This window comes from Hemitrygon akajei, chromosome 23 (assembly GCF_048418815.1).
Source record: "Hemitrygon akajei chromosome 23, sHemAka1.3, whole genome shotgun sequence".
Classification (NCBI taxonomy): Eukaryota; Metazoa; Chordata; class Chondrichthyes; order Myliobatiformes; family Dasyatidae; genus Hemitrygon; species Hemitrygon akajei.
This window is the reverse complement of record NC_133146.1, coordinates 20,232,593-20,259,073: the sequence shown is the minus strand read 5'-3', so window position 1 is coordinate 20,259,073 and position 26,481 is coordinate 20,232,593. Positions and strand designations below refer to the sequence as shown.

At 40.6% G+C, this 26,481-nt stretch overlaps 1 protein-coding gene across 6 annotated transcripts in view; it reads right to left on the bottom strand.

Annotated features, from left to right (window-relative positions):
- Nucleotides 1–26,481, bottom strand: part of sh3pxd2aa (SH3 and PX domains 2Aa) — a 266,480-nt gene that overhangs the window by 152,870 nt on the left and 87,129 nt on the right. For 2 of the 6 annotated variants that reach the window (XM_073027125.1, XM_073027126.1), the window contains exons 4-5: nt 23,010–23,086; nt 15,880–15,971 (exon numbers count right to left, since the gene is read on the bottom strand). In XM_073027125.1, coding sequence (XP_072883226.1) covers nt 15,880–15,971; nt 23,010–23,086 — 169 coding nt within the window. The other 4 variants (XM_073027127.1, XM_073027129.1, XM_073027128.1 and 1 more) reach the window with 4 other exon arrangements.

Here is a 26,481-nt window from a genome sequence, read left to right as displayed (position 1 = left end):
TATAGGAGATTTGTGAAGCAGATTTAATTTACATACAGTGAGGTAGGTGCCCGGAAAGCACAGCCAGGAGAGGTGGTTGAAACACAGATGACAATAACGTTGAAGAGGCATTTAGACAGACATCAACAGATGGAAAATGCAGGGATATGAACCATGTGTAGAAAGATGGGATCAGTTTAAATTAGCATCAAGGTTTGAACAGACTCTATGGGTTAAAGGGCCTGTTCACGTACTGTATTGCTCTATATTCTATGATATTTCACGATTGATGAGTTGAAGGAACATATGTACAATGAGACCATAAGACATTAGAGTAGATTTAGGCCATTCAGCCAATCATTCCCTCTCCATCATTCTATCTTGGCTGATTTATTATCCCTCTCAATCCCATTCCCCTTGCCTTCTCCCCATAACCTTTGAACCCCTTACTAATCAAAAACCTATCAACCTCCACTTTAAATATACCCAATGATTCTACAAATTTACCACCTTCTAACTAAAGGAATTCCTTTTTATTACAATTTACTAACCAGGTGTGAAGAAATAGATTGAAAACACTGATGATGCATAAATAGCCACTGGGGGGCAGCAAGTCCAAGTAAAAGAGAATGTGCACAGCCTGATGTGCTGATTTATGGGCAACAGAAGGGCAGATGCACACTTAATAGATACTTTGGATTTCCAACTGTTCACCCATTTTCCTTTCTTGCACAGTCTTAAATTCTTTGAAATAATAAAGAGAAATTATAGTATAAAAGAGAAGCTTGTTGAGCTGTACTGAGGCAGATGTTCTGAAAGGGTAATATCTGGGTGACTGCAAACAAGGTTATCTGATCAAACTGAAAAAGGCCACAGTTAAGAGTGAGAATATGGACAAAACATGTATGTTATGAAATGCAGAGCAGGAAGAAATGCCTGACAGGTCAGACTCGGCATGTTGTCCACACCTAGAGGAAAAGTAAAAATGGGAAAAACAAACAAGCTGAGCCAATATAAAAGATGAACACTGATAGCCCAGTCTTACCCTTTAAAACTCAGCCCATCTCCTATCTGCCATTGTCCTTCCATTTTTTTCCTTAGCCCCACCTGGAGACACAAAAAGGTTCCAGGTGACCACAGGGATCAACTTGCATTTCTTCCATTTCAGTGTATTGCATTTGGTGCTTAAATTGTGATTCTGTTTACAATGGAGAAATGAAACTCAGACTGGGTGACCACATTCAGTCTGCAGAGGCAACCCTGAGCATGCCATTACCTGCAACTTTAACATGCATCTCATTCCCACTATGACAATCAATCTGCAGTTTCCTAAACTGCTATAAGCTCTTGGATCATTGGAACCTTTACTGGGGAAGGAACAACCTGTACATGAGGGATGGGTTGCACGTGAACAGGAGGGGAACCAATATACTGGCTATGAGGTTTGTTGATGCTACACTGGAGAGTTTAAACTAGTTTTACATGTGGCTGAGAACCGAGCCCCAGGTCGGTAAGGGAAGGATCTGACCAGAAGGCAGATAGTCAGATAGACAGATACTTTACTGATCCCAAAGGAAATTACAGTGTCACAGTAGCATTACAAGTGCTCAGATATACAAATATTAAAAAATAAAAAAAATTAACTTAAAAATAGATGCACAAGATTTACAAGTCCAATACTACAAGATTTCCAAGTTCACACTGACAAGATGGTAGTGCAAGAATTACCATAATATTCTACAGCATATATGTCAAACTCAAGGCCCGCAGGCCAAATCCGGCCTGCGGTGGAATTATCTTCGGCCCGCGAGATAATATCTAATTACTATTACAGCTGGCCCCAGTAATCGAAGCGCCTATGGCGTATGATATGGCTAATGCTGAGTTTATTCAGGTACCGGGTTTTCAGGGTTTTTAGTGTTTATTCGGCAGTCTTGCTCGGCAGTCTTCTTCATAAGAAACGGAATTTGTAAAGTGAAACACTTTGTAGTTATAGCAGAGACTGAGACACATGAGAGCAGGCTGAAAAAACGGAGGCAACGAAAGCTGCGTTCGCACGCGTCCGACTGATCCGGCCCGCATGAAGCTGCATTTTGCTCAATCCGGCCCGTGACCTAAAATGAGTTTGACACCCCTGTATAAATCTACAGTAATGGGTGCACATTCACACCGTCCAGATAAGTAGTGATTGTAGTATTACACAGTAATGCACAAGATGTCTGCGACAGCAGCGAGTGGTAAAAAGAGCTAAGAGCTTAAGCAGAGCTCTGGTAAACAGAGATTAATAACGGTCTAACAGGAGGGAGTCATCACTTCCCAGCTATAGGTTGATTCATTATAGAACCTAATGGCCGAGGGTAAAAATGACCTCATGTAGTGCTCTTTGGAACAACACAGTCGTCTTAGTCTATTATTAAAAGCGCTCCTCTGTTCAGCCAAGGGTGCATGCAGAGAGTGAGAAACATTGTCCAGAATTGCCAGGATTTTCCAGAGGGTCCTTTATTCTACCACAGCCTCCAGTAAGTCCAGTTTGACTCCTATAACAGAGCCAGCCTTTCTAATCAGTTTATTGAGCCTGTTGACATCATCTGTGTTGAGGCCATTGCCCCAGCACACCAACACATAGAAGATTGTACTGGTGACAACAGACTGGTAGAACATGTGAAGAAGAGGCCTGCATTCTCCAAAGGACCCCAGTCTCCTTAGGAAGTAGAAACGACTCTGGTCCTTATTGTACACAGCCTCTGTGTTGGTGCTCCACTCAAGTCTGTCATCCAGGTACACTCTCAAGTACTTGTAAGCCCTTACCACATCCACGTCCTCACCATTAATAGTAACAGGGAGCAGCGCAGACTTGGTTTTCCTAAACTCCATCATCATCTCCGTTGTCTGATGTACAGCTGCAGATGATTCAGCTTACACCATTCAACAAAGTCCTCCACCAATGCCCTGCATTCATTCTCCTATCTTCTCTTTATACACCCACCTATTGCTGAGTCAGCAGAGAATTTCTGCAGATGACATGACTCAGTGTTGTATCCAAAGTCTGATGTATACAGGGTAAACAGGAAGGGAGGCAATACCATCCCCTGTGGGGCCTCAGTGCTGCTTATAGCCATGTCTGACACACAGCTCTGAAGATGCACAAACAGTATTCTGCCAGTCAGTTAGTCTATTATCCAGGATACAATGGAAGTGCCAACCTGCATTGAACGGAGCTTTACCCCAGAAATGAGGGCCGTATGGTATTGAAAGCACTTGAGAAATCAAAAAACATGATCCTCACAGTGCTGCCTGCTTATCCAAATGGGATTACACTCTGTTCAGCAGGTAGATTATAGCATCATTGACTCCAATGTGTTCCTGGTAGACTGATTTGATCAGGGCTTGGAAGTGAGCCAAGACCAACCTCTCCAGGGTCTTCATGATGTTGAGGTCAGGGCTAGTGGATGGTTGTCATCCAATACTTTCGGTTGGCCTTTCTTGAGTACTGGGACCACACACAATGTTTTCACACAGTTGGGACCCTTTCCAGGCTGAGACTTGGATTGAAAATGTACTGGTAACTCCACACAACTGCTCAGCACACTCCTTCAGGACCTTCACACCATCCAGTCCTGTGTCTGACTTTCTCCAAAGCCCTTCTCATCTGCTGAATAATAAAAGCGAGTCCATAGTGACTGGGGAGTTGGTGGAAGGTGGGGGCTGGAGGAGGTGAAGACTGGAAAAAATAGCAGTTGTTATGTGGAGATGTGGATGTTAGGTGCATAGGAAGGAGCAGATGTAGACAATGATAGCCTGTGTTGTTCATCCACGTGTTGAACTGGAGGGAGGAGGGGAAGCGTTGGTGCTGAGGAAGCATTAGGTGCCTCGGCACCTGGACTGGTGTGCTGAGAGGGGTGTGAACAGGAGGGCAATTGTCAAACCTATTGAAGAACTGTTTTTTTTATTAGTTTTTTTAATACATTTTCTACATCGCTACAGATAAAAAAAAACCCAGATCGAAATGAAGAACATTAATACAGTGCAAAACAAACATACAATAATAATATAATACAAAAGAAAATAATTGAGAAAGCACCCAAATTGAAGATATGTAAAATTAGTATCCTCCCCAAGCCCCGCAACAAAAAAGAACTCCAGACCAACCACAACACAATCTAGAGAGTATAAATCAGGACATTCAAACCCCTAAAACTGTAAATACACTTAGCAACAGAAGATATTAATGCCTACTACCAACAAAAAAGGAGCTGAAAGCAAGGGACCAAAAAAAAACCTTAGTTAAGAGGAAGGTTATGAAAGTACTCAATAAAAGGTCCCCAGACCTTATGGAACTTTGTACCCGAATTAAGAACATGGACAAACTACTAGGGAGTACAGAGCCAAGAAGTGCAGAGATAGATAAATTTTTAGTGGAACTCAACTCCATTGCCACACAATTAGGGCACTCGGGTTGGCCATGGAAAAAAGACCAAAAGGTAGCACAACGTATATTGGCTGCCCAATAATATAAACGAAAGTTAGGTAAAGCCATGCCACCCTCTTTTTTAGATTTTTGGAGATAAACTTTATTAATTCTAGAGCGCTTATTCTTCCACAGATATGACAAAATAATAGTCTAAGGAATCAAAAAAAGATTTAGGAATAAAAATTGGGATTGATTGAAATAAATAGAAGAGTTTAGGGAGAACATACATTTTAACAACATTGATACGACCTACCAAAGACATAGATAGAGGTGACCATTGTAACAGACTCTGTTTTATAGTATATGAAAGATTGGCAAAATTTTCACGAAAGAGATCTTTAAACTTCCTTGTGACTGTAATCCCAAGATAAGTAAATTGATTATGAACTACTTTAAAAGGGAGATCACGAAATGTTAATTCTTGTGCTTCTTTATTAATTGGGAAAAGTTCGCTCTTATGTAGATTAAGTTTATAGCCAGAGAACTGGCTAAACTGATCAAGAAGTGAAAACATTGGAGGTAAGGATGTAGACGGATTTGAAAGAAAAAGTAATAAGTCATCAGCATAAAGAGAAACTCTATGCTCAACACCCCCTCTCCAAATCCCGGTCAATTCAGGACAATTTCGAAATGCTATCGCCAAAGGTTCTATAGCCAAATCAAAGAGAAAGGGACTTAAAGGGCATCCCTGGCAGGTGCCACGTTTGAGGTTAAATAACTGGGATTTCTGAAAATTAGTCAAAACAAAGCCAGTAGGACACAAATACAGCAATTTGATCCAAGAGATAAAATTTTGACCGAAGTCAAATTTTTCTAAAACTGCAAAAAGGTAGTTCCACTCTATACGATCAAATGCTTTCTCCACATCGAGGGAAATAACACATTCAGGAATCCCAGTTGGAGGTGAATATAAAATGTTAAATAAACGCCGAGTGTTAAAAAAAGGAAGACGGTTTTTAATAAAACCAGTTTGATCATCAGAAATAATAGAGGGAATAACAGTTTCTAATCTATAAGCCAAAACTTTGGCCAAGATTTTAACATCAACATTAAGCAAAGAGATCGGCCTATACGAGGAACACTCTGTTGGGTCTTTACCCTTTTTTAATAAAAGAATAATAGATGCCTCATTAAAAGAGGGTGGCAATTTACCGTAATTAAACGAGTCAGATAATACTGAGAATAACTGAGGAGAAAGAAGTGAAGAGAATGATTTATAAAATTCTACGGGGAACCCATCAGGTCCAGGAGATTTCCCTGAAGACAATACAGAAATTGCAAAAGATATTTTTTCTGACGATATAGGCGCATTAAGTTTGGCTTTAAAATCAGATGAAAGCGAAGGAATATTCAGATTATTTTAAAAATGATCAACAGAGATATTCTCATTCAAAGATTCAGAGGAATAAAGTCGAGAATAGAAATTTTTAAATGCGTCATTGATTTCTAAGTGATCCGATGTAAAGTCTCCATTCTCCTTCCGGATCTTTGTAATATGTTGTTTGGCTTTGGAACATCTCAGCTGATTGGCTAGAAATTTACCAGATTTGTCACCATGAATATAGAAGCGACTCTTACTTTCAAGAAGTTGGCGTTCAACAGGTTGAGTAGACAGAAGATTAAATTTAGTTTGAAGTTCTACACGCTTCTTATATAATTCAGGATTCTTAGTTTGAGCATACAGTTGATCCAATTCTTTAATCTGATTAATGAGGTCTAATCGATCTGCACAGGACTTTCTATTAAGATTTGCTGTATAGGAGATTATTTGACCCCTCAAATATGCTTTCATGGCATCCCAGTCAATCTGGGATGACATTTCAGATGATGTATTGGTGTTAAAATAAAAGGTTATTTGATCCTTAATAAATTTTAGAAAATCATCATCCGATAATAAAGTCGAGTCAAAATGCCAGTGTTTATTCCTCTGAGGGAGATCAGGAAAATTTAAAGACAAAGTAATTGGGGCATGGTCAGAAATCAGTATACTCTGATAGTCACAAGAATAGACAAATGGAATAAGTTGATTATCGAGTAAAAAGTAGTCAATTCTACTAAAGGTATGGTGAACATGTGAAAAAAAAGAATAGTCTCTCTCAGTAGGATGAAGGAAACGCCATATATCAGAGATACCATAATTAGAGAGAAAAGAGTGAATAGCTAAGGCAGATTTAGTAAGTAGTCTAGTAACAGAGGACGATCGATCCAAATTAGAATCTAACCAGCAATTGAAATTGCCACCCAGTATAAGAGAGTATGAGTTTAAATCTGGTAGTGAGGAGAAAAAACGTTCAAAAAAATTAACATCATCAAAATTGGAGCATACAGGTTTGCTAGTACAACTTCAGTATTGTATAATTTACCAGAAACAATAATAAAATGGCCATTTGTATCAGATATCTTATTACGGAGTTCAAAAGGAATATTTGAATTAATAAGGATGGAGACCCCCCCCCTAGCTTTGGCAGCAAAGGATGAATGAAAATGCTGACCCACCCACTTTGACAGAAGCCGAGAATTATCAAAACTACGAATATGAGTTTCTTGAAGGAAAGCAATGTTAGCTTTGAGTTGTTTAATATGCGAGAAGACCTTCCTTCTTTTAACAGGATGATTCAATCCCTTTACATTCCAGCTCACAAATTTAAGTGAATTAACCATTATCAATTGTTAGTGCATAGAAGGTAGCAGGCATATAAAAAATCAAGCAGTACAATAACAGTCTGGGAGCAAAAATGTAAACATAGATCCGTAGAATCAAAACAGAGACATGTCCTGAATAACAAAGGAAAACAAAAGAAACAGTGAGTAGTGTTGGAACTGGAGAATCCACCCCCCCTCGCAACCCAAAATTAGACGGCTACCTAAAAAAGCAGCAAGCTCTACCAAAAAAATTAACCCAAGTATGACTTCCAGTTCTGTGTCGTTAACAAAAGTTCCGTATAATAATATAGCAAATAATAACTAATTTATGCACTAGAAAACAGAATTATAAATAGGAACAACTTCAACAGAAGTATAAAACTTAATACAAAGAAAATCAGAAGAAAACTAAATCTAACCTACCCACGAAAAATTATAAAAGATTAAAAGAAAAAAAAGGGAGGGAGAAAAGAAGGAAATTATAAAATTCAAAGAGAGTCCTTATCAACCATTTACAGAAAAAAAAAGCAAAACTTAAACTATGAATCAACCAACAGGGAGGCCTTCAATAAAAACTCCAAACCTCCAAAACAAGTTAAAGACAATTGTAGTTCTCTATAGATAATGTTATACAAAAGTAAAATAGATTACACAGGTAAAATCTAAAAGTTCGCAGGGAAACATTAAACTTAAATTATCTATTTAGAAAAAACGCACCAAGTCCAGGGAGAGATTGACTACAGCCCTTAGAGTTTCAATAGATAATGACTGAGTTATTCAAGTAAAGTCTGAGTTCGGAAAAAATAGTTTTACTTCGAGAAGTACTTATCAACCATTTTAGAAGGTCAGGCCGGTTCCGAAGAAGACGAGGTGGCTGGAAGACTTCCAACAAACGCCTCAGCCTCCTTCACTGATTTAAACCACTTATAATCTCCAGTAGTAAGCGTAATTCGAAGATCGGCTGGATTTCAGAGAAAGGGTCTGAATCCGCGATCAAAAAGCACTTTCATTACACCTTTAAACTCAGCACGCATCTTCAGAACCTGGGGGGCAAAATCCTCCACAAAACGAATGACCATAATTTGAAAGGCGAAAGTACCTCTGCGGCGTGCCTCCATCATCAAACGGTTTTTCACCTGGTACTGATGAAAGCATAAAATTATCGGCCGTGGGCGGGAACCCAGAATTGCTCGAGGAACATAGATCCTGTGTGCCCTTTTAAGCTCAGGTGGAGTCGGAAAAAATTCTTTCCCGAAAATCTCACAGAGAAACTTGGAAAAAAATTCAACGGGAGAGCCCTTTTCGGTGGCCTCTGGCAAACCAAGAATTCGTAGATTGCAACGTCTGCTCCGATTTTCAAGATCCACCATTTTGGAAAAAAGTTTACTATTTTTCTCCTCTAGGTTGGAGCAGAGAGTTTCAAGATATTGAACACGGCGTTTTAAATCTTCAGAAGTTACGTCAACGCGAGATAAATGTTCAGCATGATCATCCACTCTAGCATTAATCTGATCCAGTTTGACTCAGCTGGTTGAAAGAAGTTCTAAATTCAGTTCTAAAATCCATTAAAGTATCTTGTCGATGTTGTTCCAGAACAGCAAGAATGTCAGCCGGCAAAGCCGTAGAAATGTCCTTTTTCCCGGTTTTAGTACTTTTGGTAGCCATTATAAGATAGATGCGTTCGCAGCCAGGTAAAAGAGAACTAATAAAATACCTAACTGAGGTTTAAGAAGGGAGACACATAGCGCAAAGGTAAGAAGAATAACGGAGCAAAAGTTCGGAGCAACTAAACAATCTCCATCTTACCGGAAGTCCAAGAACTGGTTTAACTTATTAGCCCATTCACGGCTGCATTCCAAGCTAGGCTGACTGAATATTGTTCTCTATGCTACCCTTCTGCTACTTTGCCCAAGCTTGTTCTGCAGCACTCTCCTGTATTCCTCTTTAACTACCTTGATCTTCTGCTTTAGCTCCTTCTGCACGTGTTTCAACTCCTCCCTGTCTCCAGATCTAAAGACTCTTTCTGTGCTTGAGAAGAGCCTTCAGAAGCACAGCAAACCTACTTCCCTTCCTCTTACCACTCTGTAGATTACCTCTGTTTGTAGCATCGAAAATCCATTCACAGTCACGTTGGAATTTGACATTTGCTCGTGTAACCATCTCACGGTGAAACACATAACACCACATTCCTGGTATTTGTTGTGTCCTTGCAAGTATTACTAGTTCCTCCAATTTATTTGCCAGCGATCTTGCATTCCGCATAATGGTAGACGGGAGATATGGTTTACATCTCCATCTGTTGTTGCACTGCTTTTTACTTTGAACTGCATCCTTGGTACCCTCATCCAGCTAATCCAGAATATCGAGCTTCTGCTGGGCAAACAAAGGCTGCTTCCCGGCTGCTAGTAGCTGCCCCCTCATATATACAATAATGCCTCTGCTACAATAATCACAGCACTCAATGGAATAAAGTATTCTGAGGGCCAGAAGGATGATGAAAATATTCTTAAACAGATTAATGTCCATGCTCTAAGTTCATCACCCTTACCCATAATATCCCTAGCATTAAAATATACACACTTCAAACTGTTGGACCCAACATACCTATTATTTTGATTTTGCTTTTTAAGATGTCAGGAAGAATATTGAAAGACAAAGTTGAAATAACAGGTGGGTCAGACAGTTTGAAGTGAGAATATTTTAATGCTAGGTGCATTATGAGTAAGTGTGATGAACTTAGAGCATGGATCAGTACATGGAACTATGCTGTTGTAGCCATTACTGAAACTTGGTTAAGAGAGGGGCAGGAATAGGTGATTAATATACCGGGTTTTCTTAGAAAAGATAGAGGAGGGGGTAATAAGGATGGGAATTGCACAATTAATCAGGGACAATATCACAGCTGCACCCAAGAGAGACATAAAGGAGGGGTCAGACAGGGTCCATTTGGGTAGAACTCAGGAATAGGAAGGGTGCAATCACACTGATAGGATTGTACTACAGACCCCCTAATAGCCACTGGGACATTTAGGAAGAGATGTGTAATCAGATTAAAGAAATGTGTGTAAAAAAAAATTGGGTTGTTGTCATAGGGGGATTTCAACTTCTTCATGTAAGGGGTTTAGATGGGGCAGAATTAGTTAAGTGCATTCAGGAAAATCAATATGTGAACAGTCCTACAAGAGGAGGGGCCGTACTGACCTTTCAGTGGGTGAACAGCTAGGGAACAATGACCACAACTTCTTAACTTTCAAAATAGCTACAGACAAAGTATGGTCCTTATGGGAGAGTTTTAAATTGGAGTGGAGCAAATTACAGGGGTATTAGGCAAGAACTAAGAAGTTGGGAACACCTTTTCTCTGGCAAGTCCACATCAGACATGTGGAAGGTGTTTAAGGATTAATTGCACAGAGTGCAGGAAAGTTACATTCCTGTTAGAAGGAAAGACAGGGATGGAAAGGTAAGAGAACCTTGGATGTCCAGAAGATGAAGAATTTAGTCAAGAAGAAAAAGGGAAAGTATGTAAAGCTTCAGAAGTCAGGATCAAACAAAGCACGAGGAGTATAAAAAACCCAGAAAAGAACTAAACAGGGAATTAGGAACGCCAGGAGGGGCCATGAAAAGTCCTTGTCAAGTACGATTAAGGTGAATCTCAAGGCATTCTATACATACATCACAAGAGCAAGAGGATAACTGGGGAGAGGGTGGGACCACTCAAGAATAAAAGGTAAAACATCTGTTTGGATGCGGAGAATGTGTGAGGTACTTTATAAATACTTTGCTTTAGTATTTACCACAGAAAAAGATGTAGAGGACCAAGAGATCAGTGCTGAGTGTATAAATACATTAGGGCATTTAGAATCGAGGAGGAAGTGCTGGGCCTGCTAATGAGTATTAAGCTGGATGTTACCAGGGCCTGAAGGGATTTACCCCAGATTATTGAAGGAGGCAAGAGACAAGATTACTGGGCCCTTGATCAATACCTTTGTGTCCTCTCTAGCCACAGGTGAGGTCCCAGAGGACTGGCAAGTTGCTAATGTTGTACTTCTATTTAAGAAGGGAACAAGGGACCAGTAAGTCTCACGCAGTTGTAGGGAAATAGCCGGAGCAAATTATTAGGTGTAGGATATATGAGCATTTGGAAAACCACGGTCTAATTAGGGAGAGCCAGAATGGCATTGTGCCATACCAACTTGACTGAGTTTTTTGACAAGGTGACGAGAGAGATTGATGAGGATAGGGCAGTGGATATTGTCTACATGGATTTTAATAAGGTGTTTTACAAAGTCCCTCATGGAAGGCTAATCTAGAAGATTAAGAGGCATGGGGTCCCTATTAAATTGGCTGTTTGGATTCAGAACTGACTTGCACATAGAAGACAGAGGGTAGTGGTTGGAAGGACATATTTGAGCTGGAGGTCTGTAATTAGTAGTGTTCCGCAGGGATCTTTGCTGGAACTTCTGCTGTTTGTAATATATATAAGTGACCTGAATGAAAATGTAGAAGGGTGGGTTTGCAGATTGGTGGAGTTGTGGATAGTGTAGAAGACTGGCAACAAATACAGCACAATATAGATCATCTACAGATATGGGCAGAGAAATGGCAGGTGGAGTTTAACCCAGATAAATGTGAGGTATTGCACCTTGGCAGGGCAAATGCAAGTAGACAGTATACTGTTAAGGGCAAGATTCTTCACAGTGTTGCTGAGCAGAGATCTTGGGATCCAAGTTCATAGCTCCTTGAAAGTGACTACACAGGTCACTAGGGTGGTTAAGGCAGCTTATGGAATGTTTGCTTTTATTAGTCAAGGCACTGAGTTCAAAAGTCAAGAGGTTATGCTGCAACTTTATAAAACTCTGGTTAGGCAACATCTAGAGTACTGCATACAGTTCTGGTCACCCCACTAAAGGAAAGATATTGAGGCTTTAGAGAGGGTGCAGAAGAGGTTCATCAGGATGCTGCCTCGATTAGAGGGCATGTGCTATTACGAGAAGCTGGATAAACTTGAGTCGTTTTCTCTGAAATGCCGGAGGCTGAGGGGAGACCTGATGGAGGTTTATAAGATTATGAGAGACATATATAGGATGGACAGACAGTACAGTTGGCCATCCTTATCCGTGGTTTCCGCATGCACGAATTCAACCAACCGCGGATCAGGAAAACCCGGAAGTTCTCTCTCCAAGCACTCATTGTTTGAGCATGTACAGACTATTTTTTCTTGTCATTATTCCCTAAACAATACAGTATAACAACTATTTACACAGAATTTACATTGTATTAGGTATTATAAGTAATCTAGAGATTATTTAAAAGTACAGGCAGTCCCCGGGTTATGAATGAGTTCTGTTCCTGAGTCCATCTTTAACTCGGATTTTAAGTCAGAACAGGTACATCTGGTATTATTTAGTGTCAATTAGTAAAACATTTTTCTTAGTATATAGTATATATTTTACCTTTCTATGCATATAAAACTTAAGAAACATATGTATTTCAATAATTAAACCACTGCGTTGCTTAGTAATAATTGTAGCTTTCATTGGGGCAGGGCCTTTCACATGCTCCATTAAAATTGTTCCGATCGTTGACCAACTGTAGCCTAACGCTTTTCCAATGACCAATGGCATTTCACCTTTCTGATCGCTTTATTACTTTCACCTTATTTTCAATCATGATCGTGATTATTTTTGTGAACAAAATCATTGCTGGTTCAGAGTTGCGCCAGGTCCTAATGTCCACTGCTTAAATAATGTTAAATAAAGTCTGGGGTTCCACTGGGTCCTAAAGACCACAGCACTGATACAGGTTAAATAAGGGACTTGAGCATCCGCGATTTTTGGTAACCGTGGGGGGGGGGGGGGGGGGGGGCCCAGAACCAATCCCCTGCAGATAAGGAGAGCCGACTGTATCTGGTTCCCAGGGTTGAAATATCTAATATCAGAGGACATGAATTGAAGGTGAAAGGGAGTAGGTTCAAGGGAGATGTGAGTGCTAAGTTTTTTTTAAAGCGCAGAATCATGGATGCCTGGAATGCATTGCTTGGTATGGTGGTAGAGGCAAATACAGTAGATGCTTTTAAAAGACATTTAGATAGGCACATAGGAAGATGGAGGGATATGGCCATGGTGTAGGTGGGAGTGATTAGTACCAGTGTCCCCCACTTTATGAATGTTCCCTTTATGCCACTTTGCTTTTACAAAAGACGTACATTAGTAACCTGTTTTCGTATTACAAATACGATTTTCACTTCTACGAAAATTTTTCCCATATAAATTAATGGTTCTTTGCTTTATGCCATATCAGCTTAAGAAAGGCTTCACAGGAACGCTCTACCTTTGTAAAGGTGGGGGACACCCATACTTGGGTGTTTTTGATTTGCTTTTTAGATGGTTCAACACAACATTGTGGCCAAATGGCCTGTTCTTATGTGATATTGTTCTGTGTTCTATATTCTACATTGTAGTCCATAGCAAGCTAGAGGAATAGCACCTCATCTTTCATCAAGCCATGTTGCAGCCTTCTTCATAATATTAAAAACTACAAATTCAGGAAACTTGACTTTTCTGTTTTCTGTCTCAGAACATAGAATAATTCAGCACAGTGCTTGCCCTTCGGCCACAATGTTGTGCCAACCTACATAAACCTACTCCACAATCAATATAATCCTTCTCTCCTGCACAACCTCTGACACCACATTTTTCCAACACCCATGTGCCTATCTAAGAGTTTTTTTAAATGTCCCTGCTTCGACAGCCTTTACCACTAGCCCCAACAGACTGTTCTTGACACCTAATACTCTCTATGTTAAAAAAAACCACTAAATTTTCCTTCAGTCACCTTAAACTGATGTGCTCAGGTACTGGAAATTGGTGGCAGTGGCATCCATTAGTCTCGCGAGACCATGGATCTGCGCCTGGAAAGTTCTCCGGGGTGCAGGCCGGGGCAAAGTTGCATGAAAGACCAGCAGCTGCCCATGCAGCAAGTCTCCCCTCTCCATGACACCGATGTTGTCCAAGGGAAGGGCAAGGGCTGATACATCTTGGCACCAGCGTTGTCGCAGGAGTTGCCAGAATGAGGTTGAAGGCAACGTCGGACTGCCTTAGGGATTCCAGCTCCGGATTTGTCCTCAGGGTTTACTCCCGAAGCCTTTCCCATGAGTGGGTATGGCCGCAAGGCAATGGATGTCTGAAATCAGAGTTTTCCCTCTCTTAGATGGACTGCCTTCCCAGGCTGACGAGCTCCATCTACCCAAAACTGGCAATTGCTGCCGTGATAAAATGGCACTGGTTATTCACTCTATCTATGCCTCTCACTATCAAGTCAACTCATCCTCTTTCAGTCCAAAGATAAAAGCATTAGCTTGCTCAAACTTTCTCCTTAAGACATTGTCTAATCTGGGCAGCATCCTCAATCTTCTCTGCACCCTCTCTAAAGTTTCCAATCTTTCCTGTAATGAGGTGAACAGAATTGAACACAGCACTCTAAAGTTTCCCAACCAGAGTTTTATAAAACTGCAACATTACCTCTCAACTCTTGAACTCAATTCCCCAACAGGATCACTTGGACTCCAAGATTCCTCTGTTCAGCCACATTGCTAAGAATCCTACCATTAACCTCGTACACTGCCTTCAAGTTTGATCTTCCAAAATGTATCCCTTCACGTCGATCTGGATTGAACTCTGTTGGCACTTCTCAGCTCAGCTGAGTATCCTGTCCATATCCCATTCTACATCCTTTCAATGTACTGCTGTAACCTATGGCAACCTTCTACACTATGCACAACACCACAAAACTTCAGCTTATCTGTAAACTTACTAACTCATCTTCCCAATTACTTATCCAAGTCATGTATAAACATCACAATGAGTTAGGCGGCCCCAGAAAAGATCTCTACAGACAGCATTAATGACTAGTTTCCAATCTAATTTCAATCCTGGGAATGCTTTTAGAGTGATGGGGGAAAAGTTCAAAACAGACATGTGGGGTAGGAGATTTTAAAACACAGAGAACAGTGAGTGATTTGGAATACATTGCCAGGGTTGGTCGTGGAAGCAGATACGATAGAGGCATTAAAGCATTTCTGGGATAGTCACATGAATATGTAGAGAATTGAGGGATGTCATAACAGGGATGAGTTTAATTGACTTTGGCTTAGTTAGTTCTGCACAACATTATAAGCTAAAGGACCTGTTCCCGTGCTGTACTGTTCTATGTTCTAACATCTACAACAATGCTGTGCATAGAGGATACCCACCTGATCACAAGGAGAAAATGCAAATTTTCAACAAAGAGGACTCAAAATCAGTATAGAACCTGGGTCTCTGAAGCTGTAAGGTAGTAGTTCTACTAGCTATGCCTCTGTACTGCCCACTTTGCCAGAGGTTACTGTCGTTAAGCTGCCCTGTGGTCAAAGTCAAATTCAAGTTTGTTGTGTACAAGTACATTCAGGCACAGGTGCAATGAAAATCTTACTTGCAGCAGCAATAAAGGCACAAAGCATCAGATAGGGAGCATTCACATTAAAAAACAAATTTAAACACAACTGCTATAAAAAAAACAATTAGAACAAGTAAAAGTCTATTTCACTGCGATCAAAGTGGTCATATTCTTGCTAAACTCTAGCAATGTCTAATCAAATGAATGTGCTTTTCCAGTTTATTTCTCTCTAAACTTCTTCATTTTCAAACATATTTCAAAATTTTATTATCACAATCCCATAAAAAGGCTTTTCCTTCTATCAGCATTTATGCCTCAAGCTATGCAGGCATCAAGCTTTCAACTCTACTTACTCCTTTGGTGGATTTAAATCTTCTGGACAAGGTTCAAAAAAACGGAGCACTTCTGCACACTGGGAGATCATAGGCGGCAGTCGCACCAGAGCCTAGAGTAAATTAAATATAGAGTTATTCACTGCCAATCAACAACATAGTTTCACACAAACATATCACCATAGGGTTAATTGAATCACATGATCATCAATTTTCCTCCTGTAATACATAAAGGCTCTGTAAAAGAGCAACCCAGCTCATCCCATTACTCCAGCCTCTCTTCATATCCCTGCAAATTCTATAGAAGTTTGTCAAAAATTTATGTGTCATGCTGAATATTCACAAACTCTTAAGGAAGAAAAGGCACTGCTGTGCGTTCTTTCTAATTGCACTTACCTAATCTTCTAGACTAATCTAGAAGATTAAAAGGCTAGGAGGAAGGAATTTAAGAATGAAATTAAGAGAGCCTGAAGGGGACATGAGAAGGCCTTGGTGAGCAGGATTAAGGAAAACCCCAAGGCATTCTACAAGTATGTGAAGAGCAAGAGGATAAGACATGAGAGAATGGGATCAATTAAGTGTGACAGTGGAATAGTCTGCATGGAACTGGAGGAGATAGCAGTATTAATTAATATTTTGCTGCAATATTAATGAATACTTTGCTTCAGTATTCACTATGGAAAAGGATCTTGGCGATTGTAGGGATGACTTACAGCAGATTGAAAAGCTTGAGCATATAGACATAAGAAAGAGGATGTGCTAGAGCTTTCGGAAAGCATCAAGTTGGGTAAGTCTCCGGGACCGGATGAGATGTATCCCAGACTACTGTGGGAGGTGAGGGAGGAGATTGCTGAGCCTCTGGCAATGATCTTTGCATCATCAATGGGGATGGGAGAGGTTCTGGAGGATTGGAGAGTTGCAGATGTTGTCCCCTTATTCAAGAAAGGGAGTAGAGATGGCCCAGGAAATTATACACCTGTGAGTCTTACTTCAGTGGTTGGCAAGATGATGGAAAAGATCCTGAGAAGCAAGATTTATGAACATTTGGAGAGGCATAATATGATTAGGAATAGTCAGCATGGTTTTGTCAAACCCAAGTTGTGCCTGACGAGCCTGGTTGAATTTTTTGAGGGTGTGACTAAACACATTCATGAAGGTAGAGCAGTAGCTGTAGTGTATATGGATTTTAGCAAGGCATTTGATACGGTACCCCATGCAAGGCTTATTGAGAAAGTAAGAAGGCATGGGATCCAAGGGGGTCTTGCTTTGTGGATCCTGAATTCACTTGCTCACAGAAGGCAAAGAGTGGTTGTAGATGGGTCATATTCTGCATAGAGGTCAGTGACCAGTGGTGTGGCTCAGAGATCTGTTCTGGGACCCCTTCTCGTTGTGATTTTTTTTTAATGACTTGGATGAGGAAGTGAAGGGATAGGTTAGTAAATTTGCTGATGACACAAAGGTTGGGGGTTTTGTGGACAGTGTGGAGGAATGTCAGAGGTTACAGCTGGACAACGGTGCCTGGATTGTGGAGCATGACTTATGAGAATAGGTTGAGTGAACTTGGCCTTTTCTCCTTGGAGCGGAGGAGAATGAGAGTTGACCTGATAGAGGTATATAGGATGATGAGAGGCATTGATCTTGTGGATAGTCAGAGGCTTTTTCCCCAAGGCTGAAATGGTTAACATGAAAGGGCACAGTTTTAAGGTGCTTGGAAGTAGGTACAGAGGAGATGTCAGGGGTAAGTGTGTTTTTGTTTTTTTTACACACACAGAGTGGTGAGTGCTTGGAATGGGCTGCCAGCAATGGTGCTGGAGGCAGATGGGTACATGGAGCTTAGAAAAATAGAGGGCTATGGGTAATGTTAGCTAATTTCTAAAGTAAGTACAGGTTCAGCACAACATGGTGGGCTGAAGAGCCTGTATTGTCCTGCAAGTTTTCTATGTTTATATTATACGCTGGGCCCAGGAGAGGGCATCCGAAATAATAACACCAAGGAATTTTAAAGTTGCTGACCGTCTCCAACTCTGATCCTCCAATAAGGACTGGCTCACGGATCTCATTTCCTCCTCCTGAAGTCAATAATCAGCTCCATGATCTTGCAGACATTGAGGAGTTATGATCATTCTTCCCTAACTTTCCAATAAAGTCAGTCACCTAACCAGACTGTCTTTGCCATACCAGATGCAGTTTAGGGCTTCCTTTTGTTGGACTACTTGCTACCTGGCTACACCTAACAAATTATACTCCATCTAAATATCTTGCTCTAAGAAGGCCTTGGCCTATATAACTGGCTGCCCACTTTACTTTGAAGCATCTGGTCAACAGCAAATCATCCATCAGGCTGTTTATTGATTTCAGGACAATATCAACTTCTCAAGATGATTTACCAAGCTTCTCCACGTGGCCTTTGAAAATGGATCCTCAACTTCTTCATTAGGAAATCACAGTCAGTATGGATCAGGAATAACATCTCTTCCATGCCGACAATCAACATAAGCACATCTCAGGTTTTAACCCTCTATGGTTAGTGCACTGTTTTATGCTCTCTATATTCAAGTCTATGTGGTGAGCCACAACTCACACGTACTCATCCTCCTTGAGAGGTCAGTAGCGGAAAGGATTAGCAACTTTAAGTTCCTGGGTGTCAACATCCAGCAAGATCTGTCCTGGACCCAACACATTAATACAATCCCAAAGAAGGGACAGAAGTGGCTCTACTTCATTAGGAGTTTGTGCAGATTTGGTATTTCACCAACGATCATAAGACATAGAAGCAGAATTAGGCCACTCAGCCTATTAAGCCTGCTCCGCCATTTCATCATGTCTGATCCCGGATCCCACTGAACCCCATACACCCAGCTTCTTGCCATATCCTTTGGTGCCCTGACCCATCAGGAAACTATCAACTTCCGCCTTAAATATACCCATGGACTTGGCCTCCACCACAGTCTATAGCAGAACATTCCGTAGATTCACTACTCTCTGGCTAAAATAATTCCTCCTTACCTCTGTTCCAAAAGGTCGCCCATCAATTTTGAGGCTGTGCCCTCTAGTTCTGGATAACCCCACCACAGGAAACATATACTCCACACCCATCCACCCTATCTAGTCCTTTCAATATTCAGTAGTTATCAATTGGATTCCCCCCACCATTCTTTGGAATTCCAGTGAGTACAGGCCCAAAGCTGCCAAACGCTCCTCATATGTTAACCCCTTCATTCCCGGAATCATCCTCATGAACCTCCTCTGGCAATACATCCCTTCTGAGATACAGGGCCCAAAACTGTTGACAGTACTCCAAGTGAGACCTGACTAGTGTCTTATAAAGCCTCAGCATTATCTCCTTGCTTTTATATTCTATTTCCCTTGAAATAAATGCCAACATTGCATTTGGCTTCTTTACCACAGACTCAACCTGTAAATTAACCTTCTGGGAGTCTTGCCCAAGCCCCTTCTGCACCTCTGATGTTTGAACCTTCTCCCCATTTAAATAATAGTCTGCACTATTGCTCCTTTTATTGTACATTTCCTTCTGTATCCCATCTGCCACTTTTTTGCCCAGTTTTCTGATTTGTCTAAGTCCTGCAGCAATCACATTGTTTCCTCAGCACTGTCTACTGCTCCACTTATTTTCATATCATCCACAAACTTTGCCAAAATTCCATCAATTCCATTATCCAAATCATTGACAAACAGTGTGAAAAGTAGCGGTCCCAATACTGACCCGAGGAATACTAGTTACTGGCAGTCAACCAGAAAAGCCCCTTTTATTCCCACTCGCTGCCTCCTGGCTGTCAGCTATTCCTCTACCCATGCCAGTATCTTTCATGAAATTCCATAGGGTTTTATCTTGTTAAGCAGCCTCATGTGTGGCACATTATCAAATGCTTTCTGAAAATTCAAGTAAATGATATCCACTGCCACTCCTTTGTCCACTTTCTCCACTGTCTCCTTTGATTGTTACTTCCTCAAAGAACTCTAACAGATTTAGCAGGCAAAATTTCCATTTATAGAAACCATGACTTTTTGACTTATTTTACCATAAAGACTCTTGCAAATGTCTATAAATGTACAGTGAAGAACATTCTGACTGGTTGCATCGCAGCTCAATCTGGAGGCTCCCACGCACAGGATCATAAGGGGCTGCAAAGGGTTATAGACTCGGACAACTCCATCAGGAGCACAAACCTTCACACTACCGAGGATATCTTCAAAAGACAGCCTCAAAAAGACAGCATCTATTACTAAGGACCCTCATCATCCGGAATTGCCCTCTTCTCATTACTAGCATCAGGGAAGACGTACAGAAGCTTGAAGACCCATACAGAATGATTCAGAAACAGCTTCTTTCCTTCTGCCATCAGATTTCTGAATGATCCATGAAGCCATGAAACTATCTTATTACTTGTTTCCTTTGATTATTTATTTTGTACTTTTTAGTAATTTTATACCTTTATGCTGTACTGCTACTGCAAAACAGATTTCGCATCATATAAGAATGTTATAGTAAACTTGATTTTGTTACTGGGGAAATTGATGTCACCCATCACAACCTCCCTGTTTTAACATCTCTCCCTAGTCTGCCTGCACGTATGTTGTACACAATATGGTGATGCGAAGGCATACAGGAGCAAGATAAATCAGCTGACTGAGTAGAGTCACAACAAAAACCTTGCACTCAAAGTTAGTAAGACCAAGGAATTGATTGCAGACTCCAGGAAGGGGAAATCAAGGGAGCATACACCAGTCCTCATTGAAGGAAAGGGTGAGCAGTTTCAAGTTCCTAGGTGTCAATATCTCTGAAGATCTATCTTGTGTCCAACATATTGAAGCAATTACGAAGAAGGCACGACAGTGGCTCTATTTCATTGGGAATTTGAGGAGACTTGTTATGTCACCCTAGCAAAATTCTACTGGTGTACCATGTAGAGCATTCTAACCAGTTGCATCACCATCTAGTATGGAAGGGCCGCTGCGCAGGATCAGAAAAAGCTGCAGAAATTGTAAACTCAGCCATCTTCATCATGGACACTAACCTCCCCAGCAATGAGGACACCTTCAAAAGCGATGTTTCATAAAGGACCCCCATCACCCAGGACATGCCCTCTTCTCATTGCTATCATCAAGGAAGCAGCACAGGAGCCTGACAACTCACACTCACCATTTCAGGAACAGTTTCTTCCCCTCCACCAGACTTCAGAATGGACAATGAATCCACAAACATTACCTCACTATATTTTCTTCTCTTTTTGCACTACTTAATTTAATTTCTTTTCTATATAGTTTTTATTGTAATTTGTAGTTTAGTTTTATTATGTATTGCAATGTACTGCTGCCACAAAACAGCAAATTTCACGAGATCTGGCAGAGATATTAAACCTGATTCTGAACTATTTTTTTCTAAAACTTCAAAACCCTGGAACATTAAGCATCCAGTTCCATCATTCTCTCAACCTCCTGTAATGGTCTCAACATTTATTTCTTCATGCTCTAAGTTCATCTCTCCTACCCTTAATACCTCTTGCATTAAAATAAATAATCTCCAACCCATCTGTCCCATCATATCTATAATCTGGCTCCTGCCTGTTCTTCCCTACGGAATTACTAGTCATGACATCTATCTTCCTCTCAATTCCTCCACTTTCTGTCTTGGTGATTTGCTTCCTATCCCATCCCTCTGCCAAACTAGTGTAAACCTTCTGGTGAAGATACTGGTTCCCTCCAGTTAAGATGCAATCCACACCCTGTGAACTGCTGTGATTATATGCCAGCTCCCCGCACTCACAAGATCCAAAGAGGAAACTGAGGTGAATGGCCACAGAGAACCCTGCATTGTATGCATGCCTCTCGATCTTTCCTGATGGTCACCTATATTCTGCCCATATGTTAGATGTGGCCATCTTACTAAGCTTCTTATCTACGGGTCAGCATCCCACACAATCCTAAGTACAAACAACTCCAGCTCCGGTTCTTTAACGTACTCAGGAGCTGCAGCTGGATGCACTTCCTACAGATGAAGTCAACAGTTCCAAAGTGTATTTTCTGCAAAGCATTTTGGCACACAGCTATTGTGAAAAGTAGCTAAAGTAGTGCAAGATTTTAAAAACATGTTTAATCTTGGAGTAGAACCTGAAGCCACAGTTTCCCAAAATGCTATTTTTAAACAACATTTCAATATAATCAAAGGATGCTTTACATCATTCAGATAAACTTTCAGTACATGAAATCCACAACAGACCATTGCATTATAAATAAACCCATCATCAGAATTTCTTGTACATGATGTAAACTGCAATTGGAAACTCCCTAATCCTTGTAAATACTTAATCTTTGTTACCTTCAACCTGATTGTGTTGTTAGATCCTTGAGGTCGGGATCAACCATGGATGTAGCTTCCTAACAGTCTATGTGACACGCAAGTTGCTGCCCATGCAGCTCTCCATACAGCTGATGAATCCAAAGGAAAGGCAGAAACCCATACAGTTTAGCACCAGAGGCATCGCAGGAGTTGCCAGTCAGTATTGAACTCAATGTAGGACTGCCCACATTTTCCTCAGGGTTCACTCCCGAAGCCTTCACCATAAGTGGGTAATAGCCATAAGGCAGCAGAGGTTCCTTTCTCCTAGATGACTGCCAACCATGGCTAGTGAGCCCCATCTGCCCAAAGCGAATGGTTTTAAAGCACCAGAAACCCGCCTTTGCCCTTCTCCTGTACTGTCAGTAAAAATGGTTCCAGTGGACTAGGTCACTAAGTCACATGTGAAAACCAGGAGCTATACTTGGTTGTCAGACGCTATTTGAAACGCACACCAATGGCAGCATTTAATAGGTAATGGAAGCTTATCTCCACTACACAACCACCCATCCCCCATTTATAACAACCTTAAGGAAACAGATAGATTCTGCATGTGTAAAAAACTGAAACCTAAGGAGGAAGCCCAGACTGTGCCTTCAGGCTGAACTAAAGGATTAAAAATATTTTTGTTTTAAAAGCTTGCATTTCTTTATCTCCTTTTCACTATAACAATGTCCCAGAAGAGACAAACATCCAGATGTACAAAATACTGAGGTGGTCCTGAAGGTCATATCATCATCAATTGAAACTCCAAGGGTAAGAATGTATTATAAAACATGCAAGGGTACTTTCTTACCCGGCAATATTCATCAATGGGTCTCAGTCGCTTCATAGCCACATCTCTCACATGGCTTCTTTTGAAGAGGATTTTTCCTGAAATTTAAAGCAAGACAGTGTCTGTTATGTCAACAATTTAAATTCATCAACACACTTCAAAGACACTGCTTTAGTCAAAATCCAGTAGCACTTTTCTTCCATCTTTGAAATACAGTGCACATAAATCGAAAATCATTTTTGCACTAGTTTCTACCTAAAGTAAAAATCCCCCATCAGCTCAAAAAAGTGTATGTAGAATTTAGAAGAATAGGAAATATCACCTTTTGTTGTGCCTTTCAAAATATTTTCACATTCAATTAATTATCTTTTTTTCTCATAGCATTCTGATGCAAGATCAAGACCTGAAACTTCAGCTCACACATTTTGTCTCTATAAATGGTGCTTGACCTGTTCATTTCTTGTAGTGTACGTTAACAGCTTCAGGTTCGTAAGGGTAAAACCAGAGGTCATTGGTTTAAGATGGAAAATGAAATATTTAAGCAGAATGTGTGTGGAACAAGCTGCCGACAAAAGTGATAGATGTAAGCTAATTTGTTACATTTAAGAGAAGTTTCAATAGGTCCATGGATGGGAGGGTTATGGAGGGCTAGTGCAGGTAGATGGGCCAAAAGAGCTTGGTTCTGTACTGTAGTTCTCTATGACTCTCTCAACAAACTGCAATAAAAAAAGAAAATGCTGGAAATACCCAGATGTCAGCATCTGGGGAAAGAGAAACAGTAATATTGTTCTCAAATACACTACCAAGATAGTCACCACGGTAGTATAGGAGTTAGCATGATGATATTACAGCTTGGGTCTTCAGAGTTCAATACCGGCATCCTCTTTAAGGAGTTTACACATCTTCCCCATGGAATGCATTGGTTTCCTCCAGATACTCTGGGCTTCCTCCCACAGTCCAAAGATGTACCAGTCAGCTGGTTAATTGGATAATGTAAACTGTTCAGCGATTAGGCTAGGGTTAAATCAGAGGTTGCTGGTGGTCAGCTTAAAGGGCATATTCTGCATTGTATATCTAAATAAACAAACATACCACATTTTTTCCCCTACTACCTCAATAAGTCCATAAAAACATAAGACACAGGAGCAGAATTAGGTCATTCAGCCCATCGAGTCTACTCCACCATTACGTAAATTTACATCCATCATGTAAATTTTGGAGAAAAGATGTTTTAACTTAAGAAGAGAATCCCAGATCATTGGCTTTTAAAATACCTTTGGTACAAGTACAAGTTGCTATCCAAACAAACTCAATAATTAAAGGTACAAATCATGAAAATCAGTAACTAAGTAAAAGAACTGAGAGCTCTAATAAAAGAAGCAGATTTTCTCAGATCCTTGAGGAAAAAAATTCCCATTCCTGTATAAATAAATGATTTGGAATCAGACTCAATGTACAGTAAGGAACTGTTAGAAATTGACATGCTTTGTTGGTAGCCAGATTGGTTTCTGATAAATTTCATACATATATCGAAATAGAGATGTCACATATACAGTAAAACTTATTAAGAAGCTAAATCCAAGTGACATGGATATGCTAACAAGCACTTCACTGGCCATATGCATAAACAATATCAAAAAAGGCTGGCTGCTATTTTCAAACCAACAAATCAACTGAGCTCATATTTCCTGCAAAAACATTTTAGAGGCTACAGGTTGATTCAAAGTTTAATATGTTCCAACAATCAACTTCTGAAAGGCAATGGAAACTCTAAATGAATCAAGACTTGCAATTTCTTATACTTAAGGAAAAGATAGTCCCTTCACATTGACTGACAGCTTTGTTTGAAGCCAGGGCAATAAAACAATGTTTCAAAAAACTGAAGTCAAAGCCACGATGGTTGTAAAAAACAGTGTAGTCTAGAGGAGATAGAACTTTTAAAAAACTTGTCATACTAACACCCACTGTCAATTGTGTCAGTAACCAAATCAGCAAATGAGACCAATTGCATTATTTTCACAAGTCATGCCCCAGATCAGAATGGGTTGCAGAACTTTTTATTGTGTTGAACTTATTCCCAGTAGACATGTAACCCCCCCAGGTCCTCAGGTTTGGCCAGCCCGTGGTCGTCTAGGGGAAAAACAGCTTCTGGCCCTGCCAAACTGAGAAATCAGGGGTGCAATGCTGCTGGAGCTCACTGAAGTGCCACTCCAGCGTCTCTGCTAAAAAAAAGTCCAAATAAACAAGTGGGGAATTTTAACAGTGGGTGCATATTAAATAGAGGGAATTCTACGGAAGCAGGGGTTGGGGAGAGGGGTCGGTGGCTGGTGGCGAAAATACCACTAATAACATTAGGATAGGATATTTGATCGTTTTTGGTGAAATCCTGGAGCTGTGACTGTTTTTTATTTAGGTATTTGTGAAATTCATCTTTGCTCAACCCGTTGTTATCCTGCTGTGGCCTCCCGCCATTTCACAGACCCTCAGTCTCTCTCCAGCCAAGGGATGACTGTACACAAAAGTGAGCATTTTTCCACTCTTTCCAATGGGTACCATTGGATTCTAGGTAGGAGCTATATTAAGCAAGGAATGAACATCGAAACTTAAGGTTAAAAGTTGAAAATAATGAAAGAAAAATTCACTGCTTGCTTATCTTCGGCCTGATTTTGATTAAATATTCAAGGTAATCATCCAAAATCCTCTTCTATACCTGGATAAAGTGAATTTAGTATTTTTATACCAGCCAAATGGGGAAAAAAACATTTCTAGGCTATAAGCTAGTTTTACGTCATTCATAGCTGATCAACCCCCTGGCTTAGCTCCACCAACAACAGTCAGCCCTCCTTATCCGTGAGGGATTGGTTCCAGGACCCCTCGCGGATACCAAAAAGCACGGATGCTCAAGTCCCTTACTCAATCTGTCTCAATGCGGTGGATCTCAGAACCCAGCGAAAACCCAGACCTTATTTAACCTGTCTCAGTGCGGTGGACATTAGAACCCGGCGGCCGAGCTCTGAATCCGCAGTGTTTCTGTTCACGAAAATAATCACGATCACGATTGAAAATGAAGTGGAAATAATAAAGCGATCGGAAAGAGGTGAAACGCCATCGGTCATTGGAAAAGCGTTAGGCTAGTCGGTCAACGATCAGAACAATTTTAAAGGATAAAGTGAGAAAGGCCCTGTCCCGATGAAAGCTACAATTATTACTAAGCAACACAGCGGTTTAATTATTGGGTTTTGGGGTTTTGATCCTCCACATCAACCAGACACAGATGGAGAGTGCACTCGGAAGTGGTCTGTCACTGGATCGAACTCGGGAACTTCCCCAGCCCGGTGCTAAAATATATGTTCTTAAGTGTTTTATATGCATAGAGAGGTACAATATATACTATATACTAAGACAAACGTTTGACTAACTGACGCTAAATAATATCGGATGTACCTGTTCCAACTTACATAGTAAGAGAACTTCCGATTTTTTTTTCCGTACC